General features: G+C 52.7%; 2 protein-coding genes across 3 annotated transcripts in view; both read left to right on the forward strand.

Annotated features, from left to right (window-relative positions):
* Window positions 1-13,907, forward strand: part of Capn5 (calpain 5) — a 53,673-nt gene that overhangs the window by 30,136 nt on the left and 9,630 nt on the right. The window contains exons 4-6 of one of the 2 annotated variants that reach the window (XM_010614703.3): window positions 10,413-10,621; window positions 12,630-12,822; window positions 13,585-13,778. In XM_010614703.3, coding sequence (XP_010613005.1) covers window positions 10,413-10,621; window positions 12,630-12,822; window positions 13,585-13,778 — 596 coding nt within the window. The remainder of the gene's footprint in view (window positions 1-10,412; window positions 10,622-12,629; window positions 12,823-13,584; window positions 13,779-13,907) is intronic. The other variant, XM_010614840.1, reaches the window with a different exon arrangement.
* Window positions 653-3,973, forward strand: Omp (olfactory marker protein). Its single transcript, XM_010614534.2, has one exon. It carries the CDS (start codon window positions 1,303-1,305, stop codon window positions 1,786-1,788), a length of 486 nt encoding a protein of 161 aa, XP_010612836.1. The 5' UTR covers window positions 653-1,302; the 3' UTR covers window positions 1,789-3,973.

Here is a 13,907-nt window from a genome sequence, read left to right on the forward strand (position 1 = left end):
AATAGCCTCTCAGCCAAATTGTTCTCTCCTCTTCCCTGTCCTTCCAGCTACAAAATAAAAGATTCTGAGAACAGGCAGCATAACATCTACCGTGCGGCTCTGTCCAGTTACTGCTGATGGCCCCAGGGCTTCAGGTGGTGTATTTATTTATTTATTTGTTTACTTTGGTGATGCTGGGAATGGAACCCAGAGCCATACCTACCATTGAACTAGACCCTCACCCGAAGACCTGGTGCTCAGTCTTCCTTGGTGCCTCCTGCTGTTCACATAGCCCAAGATACCACTGATTGACAGCCCCCACCTAGCAATGGATTATACCTGTGGTCCACCAGATCCTTCAGATTGTTCTCTGTTGTTACATCTGGGGCTGTGCCTCTGTCCTGTTATCTGGGTGTGGCACATCGTGGCGATGGCCCCTCTCCCTTACTGCTACCCTCAGAGCTGGGCTCCTGCCTCCTCTTAGGCACTGGGGATATATCTCAAGATTCTCCCTTGGCCTCCAGGCTCCTGGGAGGAGGATGGATATTGATGGAATAGGCGGTGGGGTTTTAGTAGAAGTGAAACCTGCTTATGTGGCTACCATGGGACAGGGCTGAGTCTGGAACCACCAGGTTAGAAAGAGCTGGGTCAGTTGGTCTCGGGGCACAGCCCCTGCACCAGCAGCCTGGGAAGAAAAATAGTTTAAAACGCAAATTGTCTGCAATGTTTCTATACCTCTCAGGTGGATCTGATGTGCCTTGAAGTTTGAGAACTTTGGGTCTGGGTGGGGGATGATGGTGGCAGGGCTGAGGTCCTGGCAATGGAATTAGAGAGGAGAGTTCCCAGGGCATGTGGGAAGCAGAGCCCACAGACCTTGGTGCACCCTCTGTGGTCCTGCCCTTGCCCCCAGGGGTCTTCCAGTCTGTCCTTCCTTCCTGTGGCAGGTGTGTGGTTCCCCCCTCCCTCTCTGGCTCCTTTCCTTACAAATAAGCAGCTCCCAGCCCGGCCATGGTAGTCAAGGTGGTTGCCACAGCAGTTGACATCAGCGCTCTGGCCCCTGAGGAGCCTGTCACCTTCCTGCCTGCCGGAAGCGTGCTGCAGTACTGCTTCTATGAGGAGTAGAGAGGAGGCATTTGGAGCCTCCCGTCCTCACGTACACACACCCCATTTTAAGAACTGGGAGGGGCCAGGAGTGGTGACAAGGGGACAGAGGGTGGGGGCTGGGGAGGCGGAATCCTCAGGGGTAGCCTCTTCTCTTGGCATCCAAGGCCCCAGCCCGCTTGGCTCCTAGAAGGCAGGAGCAGCAGGAGCAGCACTTGGGCCATGGCAGAGGATGGGCCAAGGCAGCTGGAGATGCCGCTGGCTTTGGACCATGACCTGACCAAGCAGATGCGGCTGCGCGTGGAGAGCCTGAAGCAGCGTGGGGAGAGGCGCCAGGATGGTGAGAAGCTGCTGAGGCCAACCGAGTCTGTGTACCGAATCGACTTTACCCAGCAGCAGAAGCTGCAGTTTGAGCGCTGGAATGTTGCACTGGACAAGCCGGGCAAGGTCACCATCACGGGCACCTCTCAGAACTGGACACCTGACCTCACCAACCTCATGACGCGCCAGCTGCTGGACCCCGCTGCCATCTTCTGGCGCAAGGAGGACTCGGATGCCATGGATTGGAATGAAGCTGACGCCCTGGAGTTTGGGGAGCGCCTGTCGGATTTGGCCAAGGTCCGCAAGGTCATGTACTTCCTCATTACCTTTGGCGAGGGGGTTGAGCCTGCCAACTTCAAGGCCTCTGTGGTGTTTAACCAGCTCTGATGGTGGCCTCCCTGCCTCCCTGCTGCTCCTCCTCTGGTCCACTGCCCTCCCTCTATCCAGAACTCCTTCTCCCCGGCGCATTTCTGAGGAAATTCTCCTAGCTGCTCTGCCTGTCCTGGGCTTGGCCAGAGGCCTCCTGAGCAACATGTCTTTCCTCTCTGTGGTGCCCGTGCTCTGGCTCATAGGAAGATCCCATAGCTCCGTGGTCTAGAAGCTGGACCATTCGTTGCGACCACTGCTGTAAATGATAGGTATCTTACCGGTGCTACTGGGGGCAGAGGGAAAGACCACAGGACTGCCTTCCCTGCTTTGTTATGGTGGAAACAGACTGAAAGAAACCAAGAGAGAAAAAGACAGAGAGAGAAAGAGAGATCCAAACCACCAGCCACCTGGCTTCCTCCAGGGACAGGGAGACTGAGATGCAGGATCAGCCTCCTCCTCCGGGAACCCAGCAAGCAAGTGCTTGCTGCCTGCTGGTCATAGCATCCTTTGCTGAAGCCCACGTCAGGATTTGAACACCCAGCCCGAGGACCCAGGAAAGCACCGCTCCCAGCCTTTGGCTGGGGTGATCCCCCAACACTTCAAAGCCCTCAGGACATGGGGTAGTGTTGCTGCGGGTTGGTTTGGGTGGTGGGATTGGCTGGCTTTGCACAACTAGCTGAGGTTCTTGTGGCTGCAGGCATGGAGACATGAAGGGAGGTATGTCAAGTTGGGTGGAGATCTAGCCACCAATATATATATATATTGAGAGAGAGTATGTGTGTGTGTGTGTGCTGTTATTCATACGGGTACATATTAGTGGTCTGTATCTGCCCTACACACAAGTCAGTCCTTAGATTATCTGTTGTGTGATTGCTGTTCACATGTGGATCTTGGCAGGGGCTTGGCTGACATGACAGTGATTGAATTCCCTTTGGTGCAGCGGTTCCTCCTGGGAGATTTTGTGGTTCATACAGAAAAGGGATAAACAGTTTAGTAGAGAGGGGTCCAGGACCTGGAGCTGGAGATGGTGATATCTCCGGCTGGGAAGTCAGGCTTCTGTCAGCTCACTGTGGTGGAGGGCAGATGTTTTGTCCTCCTGTAGTCTCTCTCAGCATTTTCTGGGCTACTCTGGTGGGTGCGGAAGGCCTGAGGAACTTGCCTTGCTCATCTGTCTCCTGGGTGATGTTCAGAAGTGAGCTGGAGGCAGCAGTGGTATGACATTCGCCAGTGTCATCTCTGAGGTCTTCGAGGTCAACCACTCACCAAACAGACCGGATATGGGGTGGGAGGCACAGTTATCAGCAGATTCAGTTCTAGCCCCAAGTTTCCTTCTACTTCACATTGCACAGGTCCAGACCCCCTTTTGAGGAGGGGCCCGATCTGATGCCTGGCTGCATCTAACAGCCTCTCAACAAGTGCCCCCCCAACACCCTGTCCCAAAGCCAGCCATGTGTTTTGGCCCTGGCCTGTCATGTGTCCAAGACATTTCTCTTCCCAAAACAGAGCCAGAGCACTGCTGCTCGGGCCTGGGAACGATGTGCTGAGAGCTGGGAGGTGGTGGAGTAGAACCGTCCCTGGTGACTAGGGCTGCTGGAAAGCGAGCCCCGGGGTGTTGGAGTGGATGCTGGGGGAGGGGTTGGCTGAACGGTGAGTTCTGGTCCTTTGAAATCCACAGCTCTGAGTGTTTTGGGGGCATAACTTAGAGATGGCTTTGCCCATGGCCATTGCTGCCTTATTCCCCACTGAGGACTGGGAAAGACCAGACCTCTGGGCAGAGGCTCTACCCTTCTACGTGTTTGCTTGACCTCCCCCTGCAGCTCTAGGGACACTCTTGATCCAGGCTGTCTGTCCTCCACCCTGTCCCACCCTGTCGGCCCTGTGGAGTCCCCAGTGCTCCTGCTGTTCTGCTGTGCCTGCTGCGTGTCCCAATAAAGGCTGTGTGCCCGCGCCTTGGTGGTGTGTCTCATTGTGAATGCTGCTCCCCCCAGGAATGCTGTGTCCTCTCTGCCTCCCACATGCCCTGCCCCTTCCTGATGCCAGCTTTCAGGGATGAGGCCAGAGCAGCCAGGTGTCTGCAGACCCTACATCAGGGTTTCACAGGTCTCCTGACTTTGCAACAATAGCCTCAGACCAGCCTCTGGGAAGGGTGTGGAGGGAGTCAAGGGAGGCGAGGGTGACTGTGCAGGGGCAGGTGGAGCATAAAGAGTGGCCAAGGGTGTGGTAGGACCAGCCCTGGGCCTGGGTTTAGCCTGGCCTCTCTTGGCCAGCCTTTGGCCTGGTCACTGATTGGCTGTGTCCTCTGATCGACCTTGACCCATTCTGAGCCCTAGACCTAGAGGGAGCAAGCTGGTTCTGTGAAGCCCTTCCAGTCCTGCTGCTCTGGCAGTATTAAGCCTGATACTGGCACTGGTAGCCATGAGCTAGGCCACATTAGTGCCCCATCAGTCCTTCAAGCCTCTCTCCTCTCAGCATCTTTCAAATATGTTCTTTTGTGGGCAGAGACAGCCAAGACCCAGAGGAGGAGACCTTCTGCCCAGGTTCCAGAGGAAATGGAGGAGGGGACCATGCTCTAAGCTTGACCCTACAACCCTGGTCCCTGGGATGGGCTGGGAGATGTGTCCTTCCCGCACTGGGCTCAGGCTCAACCAGGGGACTTCCTTTCCAGAGACAGTCACTTGTGGTTCTGCCCAGGAATGACCCTGCTTCAGAGCCCTGCAGCTGTTTCTCACTGCCCCTCTCCTTTACCCCAGAGCCTCCCACAGCTGCCACCTCAACACATCCAGAGACCCCTCCCCAGCCTAGCAACCAATTTCTCAGGAGCCCCTGCTTCCTGGACGTACGCTCCCTAAGCCTGTCTCCCAGCTACCACCCCCAGCCACTCCTACAGGTGCTGCAGGAGGACAGAGGCTCCCATTAGAGGAGGAATCCAGCTGTCCTTAGACAGCAGAGGTGGCCTGGCTCTGTCCCCAGAGCACACCGTAGGGAAATCACCCATTTTCCATCGAAAACACAAGAAACAGTAGGCCAAGAAGACGTGCCACTTCCTGAGCCTCTGCCCCACAGAGGCAGTGTATCACAGTGGTGAGGGCTCCATTTCTGGGCAGCCACTGACCAGCTGTGTGATCCTGGACAGAGCTCCTGAGCCTCCTAAAGGCTGAATGAGTTAATATGTAAAGTACTTGAGCTCCACAGAGCTCATGCGACACCCTCTCCATTGTGCCTGTTGTTACTGCTCCAGTTACTGCTTGCTCTTCAAATTATTTTTTTAATTGACTTTTTATTTTATTAGCACATATCTGCAGTTCATGCAGTTTCTTCAAATTATTCTGAGGAGGGGTCAGGAGAACCTGTAAACTGAGCAGGAATTGGAGGTTCTGAGGCTTGAAGGGAGCAGGCCAGTAAATGTGGCAGCAGGGAGTGAGGGGTGGAGAGACTGTCAGGCACCAGCCTGGCCTTGTAGACCCAGAGAACAGTCACAGGGTACATTCTCCTCTACCACCCCGCTCAGCTCAGATGGTCAGCTAAGGGGTTGCTTAGCCCTCACATTGCAGGTCGGGAACAGAGGTCCAGGGGAGGGATCTGCCCAAGGCCAGGGACCTGCCCAGGTCTTGGCCTCAGCCAGAATTGGAATCGTTGCAGTCTTCTGCAACATCAGCCACCCAGTCTCTGAGGAGCAGTTGGCTCCCAGTCTTCCTGGATTCTTCCAGTCCCAGCATCTGAACCCTGGGGAATTTGAGACTCTTGGAATCAGAAGCTGAGACCTAGGGAGGCTCAAACTAGGAGCCCGATGAGTTTGAGGACTCAAACAGGCCTGTGACCCACCCTCCCCAACTGTGTAACATAGGAACCCCCTTGCAGCCCCACATCTCACAGCCCTGACTGTGTTGCTCAGAAATGCTGTGAGCCAGCCCTCAAGGTCCCAGGCAGAAACTTGGAAAGTCCCTCTGTGTGTCCCCACATCTGTGCACACAATGTCACAGGTGTGTGTTCACACACAGGTCCTGAGCAGGCTGCTTTCCCTGGGCTTCTGACCCCCAGCCGTTTCCTTCTTTGTCACATGGCCTGCACAGTGTCCACATCTGCTGCTGCCCTGGGTGGGGGGGGGCTTAAATCCAGCCCCTGGTGTCTGGGTGAGAGCCCCCAAGAAAACCCAGGAGACAGGGAAATGGGACATTGTCCTCTTGGGAAGGGTGGTAACCTGGCATCTCCACCCCCTCCCAGCCCTGGGGTTACTGCTTATTGTGCAAGTGCCCACACAGGTACTCCATACACCAAACGGACAACTTCCTCTGTGCTGAGCCCTCTACAGTGTCACAAGTACCTCCGAGGCTATCTACTTTAATTCTCATGGTGGTAGAGCAGGTAAATGAGGAGACTGAGGCTCAGAGAGGTGGCCCAGTTCAAACATAAGTCCCTGTCATGTGGGAGGTTGATAATGTGATGTTAAGTAGTGTCTATAAGGTCAAGAGCTGGTTGGAGCCTCACTGTGATAGCACTGGGGAACTTTCCTCTCAGTGAGACTCCAGTCAGCTTTGAAGCTGAGCCAGGCCCTATGCAGTGTGCACCATGCTGGGGACTGGGGAGGAGTCCAGCTTCACCCCTGCTCCTATGGAGCTCCTCCCTGTCACTGAGGAAAGGGACAAGGCTGGTGAACCAAAACGGGGCTCCCCAACTGTGCCTGGGGGTAGCCCTTAAGGAACAGGGGAAGGGGATATGAAGACAAATGACCCACACATAGAGGCGTGAGGTGGCACAAGGTATCCTGGAGTGGTTGGCAGGCATGGTAGATTTCTGCAGGGCCCACAGGAGGCATGGTGAGGGATGAGGCTAGGACCAGCAGAGCCCACATAGGGCTTTCACTGCCAGACTGTACTGTGGTGTCTGTGATGATGGGGAGTTTCAACCATAGACACCACAAGAGTAGGGGGCACCGCCTAACATGCTCCCTGTAGTCATCCCTTCACAAGGGCTGTCAGCTACCCCCACCCGGCAGCTTGTCACTTCCTCTAATCAGTTCACCTGGATATGGCTGTGAAAGATAAGTGCTCATGAAATAATAGTAACCACAATCCAACTGAGATATTTTAGAATAATTCCTTAATACACGTAGAATCCTCCACAATCCTTGGGTCCATAGTGTTGCAAATTTCAGTTTTTCGTATTTTGAAATATTTGCATATGCTTTGGTAGTTGAACACCCCTAATCTGAAAATCCAAAATCTAAAGCACTCCAAAATGAAAAATTTTCTCAGTGTGATGTTCAGCACTCAAAAGTTTCAGGTTTTGGGATCAAACTGTATCATCAGATACCCAGCAAGTGCTCTAGTTTTCAATCTGTTACACAAATATGCATGCACATTTCAGTTTGTTTCAAGGAGATGCAAAGATCTATAATTGCAATTGGTTGATTGCCCTTCTTTTTATTTTTCCTTTAGTTTTATTTACGGAAGAAACTCGGTCATTGGTCCCATTGAATTTCCCACTGTCTGGATCTTATTTACTGCAGCCTTGCAGTGTTAAATGTTCTCTGTTCCCTGCATTTCCTGTAAATGAGGATTTGGCTCTAGAGGCTTTATAAGGTCCAGGAACAATTGTTTTTGGCATAGTGCTTCATAGATGTCATGCTTTTCCTTCTGGAGGTGCAGAATATCTGGCTGTCTCTTATTTCAGATGGGACAACCCATCAGTGATCATCCCCTAAATTTATTAATTCTTCAGTGGTCGCAAGGTGGCCCCAGTATTATCATTTCTTCCTTGATTTTTAGCTGGAATTTTTTTCCAGATAGAGACCTCACATCACCCACTTTTTGGTTACCTTGTGATACAATGTGTAGAACAAAGGCAGGATAGATGCTAAATTCTTTCCCCTGATTCAGTTTCAAAAAGACGAGTTGATTCCTTACCTTCCTCCAACAGTGACTGTTTGTTCTGTGTCATCATGACCTCGTAAACTTGATCCTATTTGCTGTGTTTTAATCTATTTCATTTAGCCTTATTGATGCTCAGGATGGCTTTGGAGGCTGATGGGAACCTCTTCAGGCTACCTCCTGACTCCTTTGACACAACCCCAGGAGGCTTGGTGGCTTCCTTGACTTCTGAAATGTCCAGATGTACCCTGGGAGGGTGTTGATGGGTGTACATGTGGGAGTACAAGTGCCTGGATAGTCTTCTGCCTCCAGCTCAGTACCCCACTGGCAGCAGAGGGGCTGAGCGGTGAGAAGGCTGTGGGGCCGTGCCAGGTCCACTGGCTGGGATGCAAGGGGAAAAATTGAGGCCCTTGGGATCCCTGACTCTGGATCCCCAGACCCTGGAGCCTCATTAGCTTCTTCTTGAGCCACAGAGAACTCCGGGCCAAGTCCTGAATTTGTCTAATGATCTTTCTGAGGTCCCAGAGTACCTCCTACACCCTGCAACTGCTGCCTGCCTCCCTCCTTCCCCATGCCGTCCAGAGCACTCGACCGAAACCTCAGCAGAGGAGCCATGGGCCGAGCCCCTGCTCCCACCTTAGCATACTCCATCTCTCTGAGCCCTTGGGCAGCTCCCTGCTTCTCTTGGAACTCAGCCTGCCCATCTGTGCAGTGGGGATGATCATTCCCAGCTTGCAGGGAGCTCATTTTTTAGTTTCCTGGCTCGACAGCAATGGGGAGAGAGGACGAGTTGGGGCAGAGGCCGGCTGGGAGTTTGTTACTTAAAAAGGGCATAGCTTTGGCAGAAAGTGGAGGAGGGGATGGGGGACCAGAAGCAACTGGTCTTGAGCCTTGCTGGGTTCTAGACCCAGGATCACAGGCTCTGGAGCCCACATTTGAATCCTGTCTCTTTTACATGTCCCCGGGCCAGCCTCTGCCAGCCACTTCTCCAGCCTTACCCCCAAATCCTGTTGTCAGACAAGGAGTGATACTATAAACAGCCCAGCTCTGTGACTGGCACAGAGCAAGGCTACATTAGTGGTGATAGTGCCTCTCCCTGGATTAACATTTTTATTTTCTTGGTCTTGAATGACCCACTAGGGAGCATTTCGCTTTGCCAAATATCCCTGTTCATGGTAAGAAGTGTGTAAACAAAAACATCTTTAATGAGAGTGGGGGTGGGGAGTTACGGCTCATGTTGGCCTAGGCTCTGAATTGAAGAATTGAAAGGTCCTGTCCTTTGCCTGGCTCAGCCTCTGTGCCTGGGGGCTGCTCTGTATACTGGGTGGTGTCTTCTAGAAGGAGCTGCTCAGCTGCTCTTGGTGCTGTACTCTGCAGTTACCCAGACCTGGGGGATTGGCATGGGGTGAGGGGTTTGCTCTTACCTGCCCACCTCCTTTGGCCCAGATTACCTGTCTGTCCTCGTATGCTTGGTTCACACCCTGTGCCGGCTCTCAGGATACCTGCTTAGACCTACTGCTGGCCTTTAGGGTAACCCCTCTTCCCCTCTTTTCTCTATGGCCCTGTAGGTACCCTGTGTTTATCTGAGCAGCTTACCCTATGCCTGCCTCTCCCACCAGCCTGGGGTCCTCCTGAGGGCAGGTGCTCATTGTCCAGCATGGATTTGAATCCTGGCTTCAGACTCAGGTCTATCCGCTCCATGACGAGAGAGCCACCCTAGACAAGTTATTTGCCCTCTCTGAGGCTTGGTTTTCTCATGTCAAGTAGGGATGGATGGTAGTGATCTACCCTCGTAGGGTTTTTGTGAAAATTAAATTTGAGACAGTCTGTGGCATTCATAGGCACAAAATTTGGCATTTGCATGATGCCCTGTAAATAATAGATATTAGAAGAGTACTAATCAATATCTATGAATTTATTCATTCAATTAGCATACATGTATCAAGCTCACTCTCTTGGCCAGGCCCTGGCTAGATGCTGGGTGTATGGTAGTGACCAAGACCGATAGGGCCTTGCCCTCAGAGAACTGATGCTCCAGGGGTGGTTTCAGACATTGAACAGGGTCATGGAGAATTTAATGTATTTAACTCAGTAAATTCAAGTATCTCAGAGGAGAAGTGCCAGGAGCTATGACTCCAATGCATAGGGGTCTGGCCTGGCCTGGAGTTAGGGAGAGCTTCCTGGTGGGGGAGGACAGACATGGAAGTGGGTGAGGAGGCAGAGGAGACAGGTCGGGAGCTCGTGGAGCAGGGAGCTGCGTGGGGCTACCACTGGGAGTAGAGAAAAGAGGCTGTGGAGGTGGGGACACGATTATGTCAGTCTGCTGCTGTGTGGGGCAGGGACACATGTGACCGCAGGTACTGTTATGAAGGTAATGGGAGCTTGGGCCAGTATGGCGCCAACAGGATGGAGAGGAGGAGATGGGTTCCAGAATGCTGGGACTAGAGCATCCTGCTTGGAGGAGACAGGAAGAACAAGGAGGCCAGTGCAGAAAAGATGGGGGAAAGATGTAGAGGGAGGTCCAAGGAGCGGGGAGCTCATGGGGAGGCGTAGCTGGAAGGGGCCTCGAGGGGCCCCCAGCCCCTGCAGACTTGAGGAACCTGGTGCCAGGAGAGGACACAGGCTCACTGGGTCCCACCTGCTTTGTGGCCCAGATGAGGCACAGGCTAATTCTCCTTTCCATTCTGGTACCTCAAAGGCACACTTCCCTGTTTCCACAGGAGCCAGACATGCCACTCAGTGTCCCCCCATCCTGTCCCTGCTCTCCTCACCCAGGTCATCCCAGACTGGAAGGAGCAGGAGTGGGACCCTGAGAAGCCTGACATCTATGCCGGCATCTTCCACTTCCACTTTTGGCGCTTTGGGGAGTGGGTGGACGTGGTCATTGATGACCGACTACCCACAGTCAACAACCAGCTCATCTACTGCCATTCCAACTCTCGCAACGAGTTCTGGTGCGCCCTGGTGGAGAAGGCCTACGCCAAGTAGGTGACACCACAGGCAGGAGGTGGCCAAGCCGGGTGGTGCCACTGAGTGCTCCAATGGGTATTTCTTCAGCTGGACCTGAGTTGGGTGGGGCAGAGGCTTGGAATCCATGACGGAGGAATAGTTACTCTTGTTTCAAGAGCAGACTGGGGCTGGGCAGGGGTCCTGTGGGGTAGTTGGGACCATCACTCACATGCATGGCCATAGCCTTGCCCATGCTGCCTGCTGGGCCTTCTCTGCTGGGGCTGCGGGGACTGAGATTGGCCTGGATTTGAGGAGTGGACCAGATTCCTTGCTTCTATCCCTCATTCATTCATTTAGCTGTCTGACTGTCCTTTCCATCCTTGCTGATCCTCCTCCTTCTGTCTGCCAGGCCCTGTGTTCCCCGAACTCAGAATGGGCAAAGCAAAGTTTTGCTGAGCCATGGAAGGAAGATATTGGGGCATAGTGACCTGCCCAAGCCTCGCACAGCTCAGGTCACAGAATGTCAGTGGGTGTTGTAGACCCACCCAGCCAGCTCCCTGGAGCCTCTTCTAGGCTCCTCCTCCCAGGCCCACTGGTCAGTCTTCTCGGTGGGGGTGGGGGCATACAGAAAGGGGGGACAAGGAAAAGCAAAAACTCCTAACAACAAAAACAAGCCCAAGGAAATAAACAAGCAGGTTCTGCTTTTAATCCTAAAAAACCCTGCCCCCTGGTGGCGTCTGGGTCCACTACCCTGGGTGTAGCCACCCTCCCTGTCTGGGGAGCTGACTCCGGGCCTGCTCTTGTCTGGTGTTGCTCTTTGTTTTGAGCCTGGGTCTGTCTGTGTTGTCTAGGCTGGCCTCAGACTCTTGCTTGGGCTCAAGGTGTCCTCCTGCTTCAGCCTGTTTAGTCACGAGGACTATGTATAGCACGTGCCTCCCGGTCGCTGTGCCCATCTCATTTTTGTTTTTTTAAAAGTTTTATTATGGTAAAACATAAATAACGCAGTATTTGTCATCTTAACCATGTATAAGCCTGCAACTTAGTGGCAGGTCATTAACACAATGTTGTGTACGTTTCCACCCTCTGCACTGAAAACTTTGTCATAGTGCCCAGTGGAAACTTATTCGTTACCCAGTAGCTTCCTCACCTGTCCCTCTTCACCCCTCAGTCCTGGGAACCTCTCTTCTGCTTTCTGTGAATTTGCCTATTTCTAGGTCCTTGTATGAGTGGAACCCTACAGCATCAGTTTATGTGAGTAGTATTGTTACTTGTCTCTTTCTGCTTCTCAGATTTACGTTCTCCATTACACAGTAAATGCAGGAGTACCCAGGCTGGTCTTGAACTCACAGCAATCCTCCTGCCTCAGCCTCCCAAGTGCTGGGATTATAGGCATGCGCCACATGCCCGGCCAGAGTACATTTTTAAAACTCCCTCCCTCACCCACCCCAGGAACACAGATCTCTCTGATTTCATGTGATTTGTTCCTTTAGGCCAATAAATATTTTAAAACAAATTATTGTATACCTTGTAAACATAATGGGTATCCAGCTCTGTTGCTCTCAAACATCTGCAAACACTAGCATTTTCCCTACCATGGGAATTCTTTTCCAGGTTTTTTTTTTTCCATGAAGGCTTAATATTCCAGGGTATAGATACAGCATTACTTTCTAAAACTAATTCCCTGTTGTTAGATGTTTAGGTTATTTCTGGATTTACATCACTAGAAATCATGTTACTCATCCAAATTTGGTGTGTTAAAAGATGTATGAGTTTTTTATGCTTTTGAAAAAAAATTGCTGCATGTTTTAGACAGCTACTTTGTGAAGATGGAGCTACTGAGGCCTAGAGAAATTTGAGCTATAAAATGGTGTGGATCACTGGGACAGGTGCTGCGAGTCAGCACCTGCGTTCTAGTGTTGGCTGTGCTGTGGCCTTCTGTGTGACCTTGGCAGTTTGCTTGACCCCTCTGAGTTTCAAAAGTCGCTCCTCTGAGATGAAGGATTTAGAACACGAGCCAGCAGTTCTTTCTGCTTCGCTTCCCAGGCTGGCAGGCTGTTACCAGGCCCTGGATGGAGGCAACACCGCAGATGCACTGGTGGATTTCACAGGAGGCGTTTCTGAGCCCATCGACCTGACTGAGGGTGACTTTGCCAATGATGAGGCCAAGAGGAACCAGCTGTTTGAGCGAGTGTTAAAGGTGCATAGCCGAGGAGGGCTCATCAGCGCCTCCATCAAGGTGAGAACTCAGCAAGCCTGAGGTGGCCTATGTGCTCTCCAACACGGCATGGGGTAGATTTGAGGCCAGATCATAATCAGTCTCAGGGAGACAGGAACCCCGAGACTACCCTAACCTTGTGCTGTGCACTGCCCCTCAGCCCGTTCATCCAACACCCTCTCTTCTGACCCTCTCAGGCCTCTGGTGACCTCATCTGGGATCCCTTAGTTCAGCTGTGAGACATCAAGCTAGGTGGCAGCCGGAGCCCCTATGGCAGGCATGTCCTGACGTGCCACAGAGGGTCATCTGAACTCATTAATTGTTGGGTTTTGCTGAGAAAACAGGGGCTCAGTGTAGAGGATTTGAACCCAGGTAGAACCAGTCCTAAGGTGCCTGATAACCTGGTCTCCATAAAAATGAAAGACCTGATTTCGGTGGCATAAACATTCCTGTCATGGTCAATTTCCAGACACCAATTCTCTTTCCAGCCAGTTCTCAGAATTCCTGAATATTTAGCAGTTCACCTGAGCCAGGGCAAGTTGGCCCCGACATACTTCAGAGCTGTCCCCAGGGCGGGCACTTTCCTTAGCATGCACCACTGGTGACAGGAGTTTGTAAAGTCTGTGAACACAGCGCTGTCCTCAGTCACAGCCAGCGAGATCTTTGTGGAAGGTGCGGTTCCCTTTCTGTCCTGTAGGGGGCAGTGGCTATAGGACTTTAGTGCTACCCAGATTTGGGTTCTAGGCTGTCCCTGCTTCTCTGAACACCTGGGTCCTCCCACAGGCAGTGACAGCAGCCGACATGGAGGCTCGCCTGGGGTGCGGCCTGGTGAAGGGCCACGCGTATGCTGTCACTGATGTGCGCAAGGTGCGCTTGGGCCACGGCCTGCTGGCCTTCTTCAAGTCGGAGAAGTTGGACATGATCCGCCTGCGCAACCCCTGGGGCGAACGGGAGTGGAATGGGCCCTGGAGTGACACGTGAGGCCCAGAACTAGAAAAGGATGGGCGGGTTTCCTGGAAGAGGTGGTAAGGGGGAGCTGGGTGGGAAAGGATGTGGGGAGGTTGGTGTTAGGAAGAGAGAAGGGAGACTGAGTTTGGAGTGGGGTG

Source organism: Fukomys damarensis, unplaced genomic scaffold, assembly GCF_012274545.1.
Source record: "Fukomys damarensis isolate Sample0158 unplaced genomic scaffold, DMR_v1.0_HiC HiC_scaffold_16, whole genome shotgun sequence".
In the NCBI taxonomy this organism is placed as follows: Eukaryota; Metazoa; Chordata; class Mammalia; order Rodentia; family Bathyergidae; genus Fukomys; species Fukomys damarensis.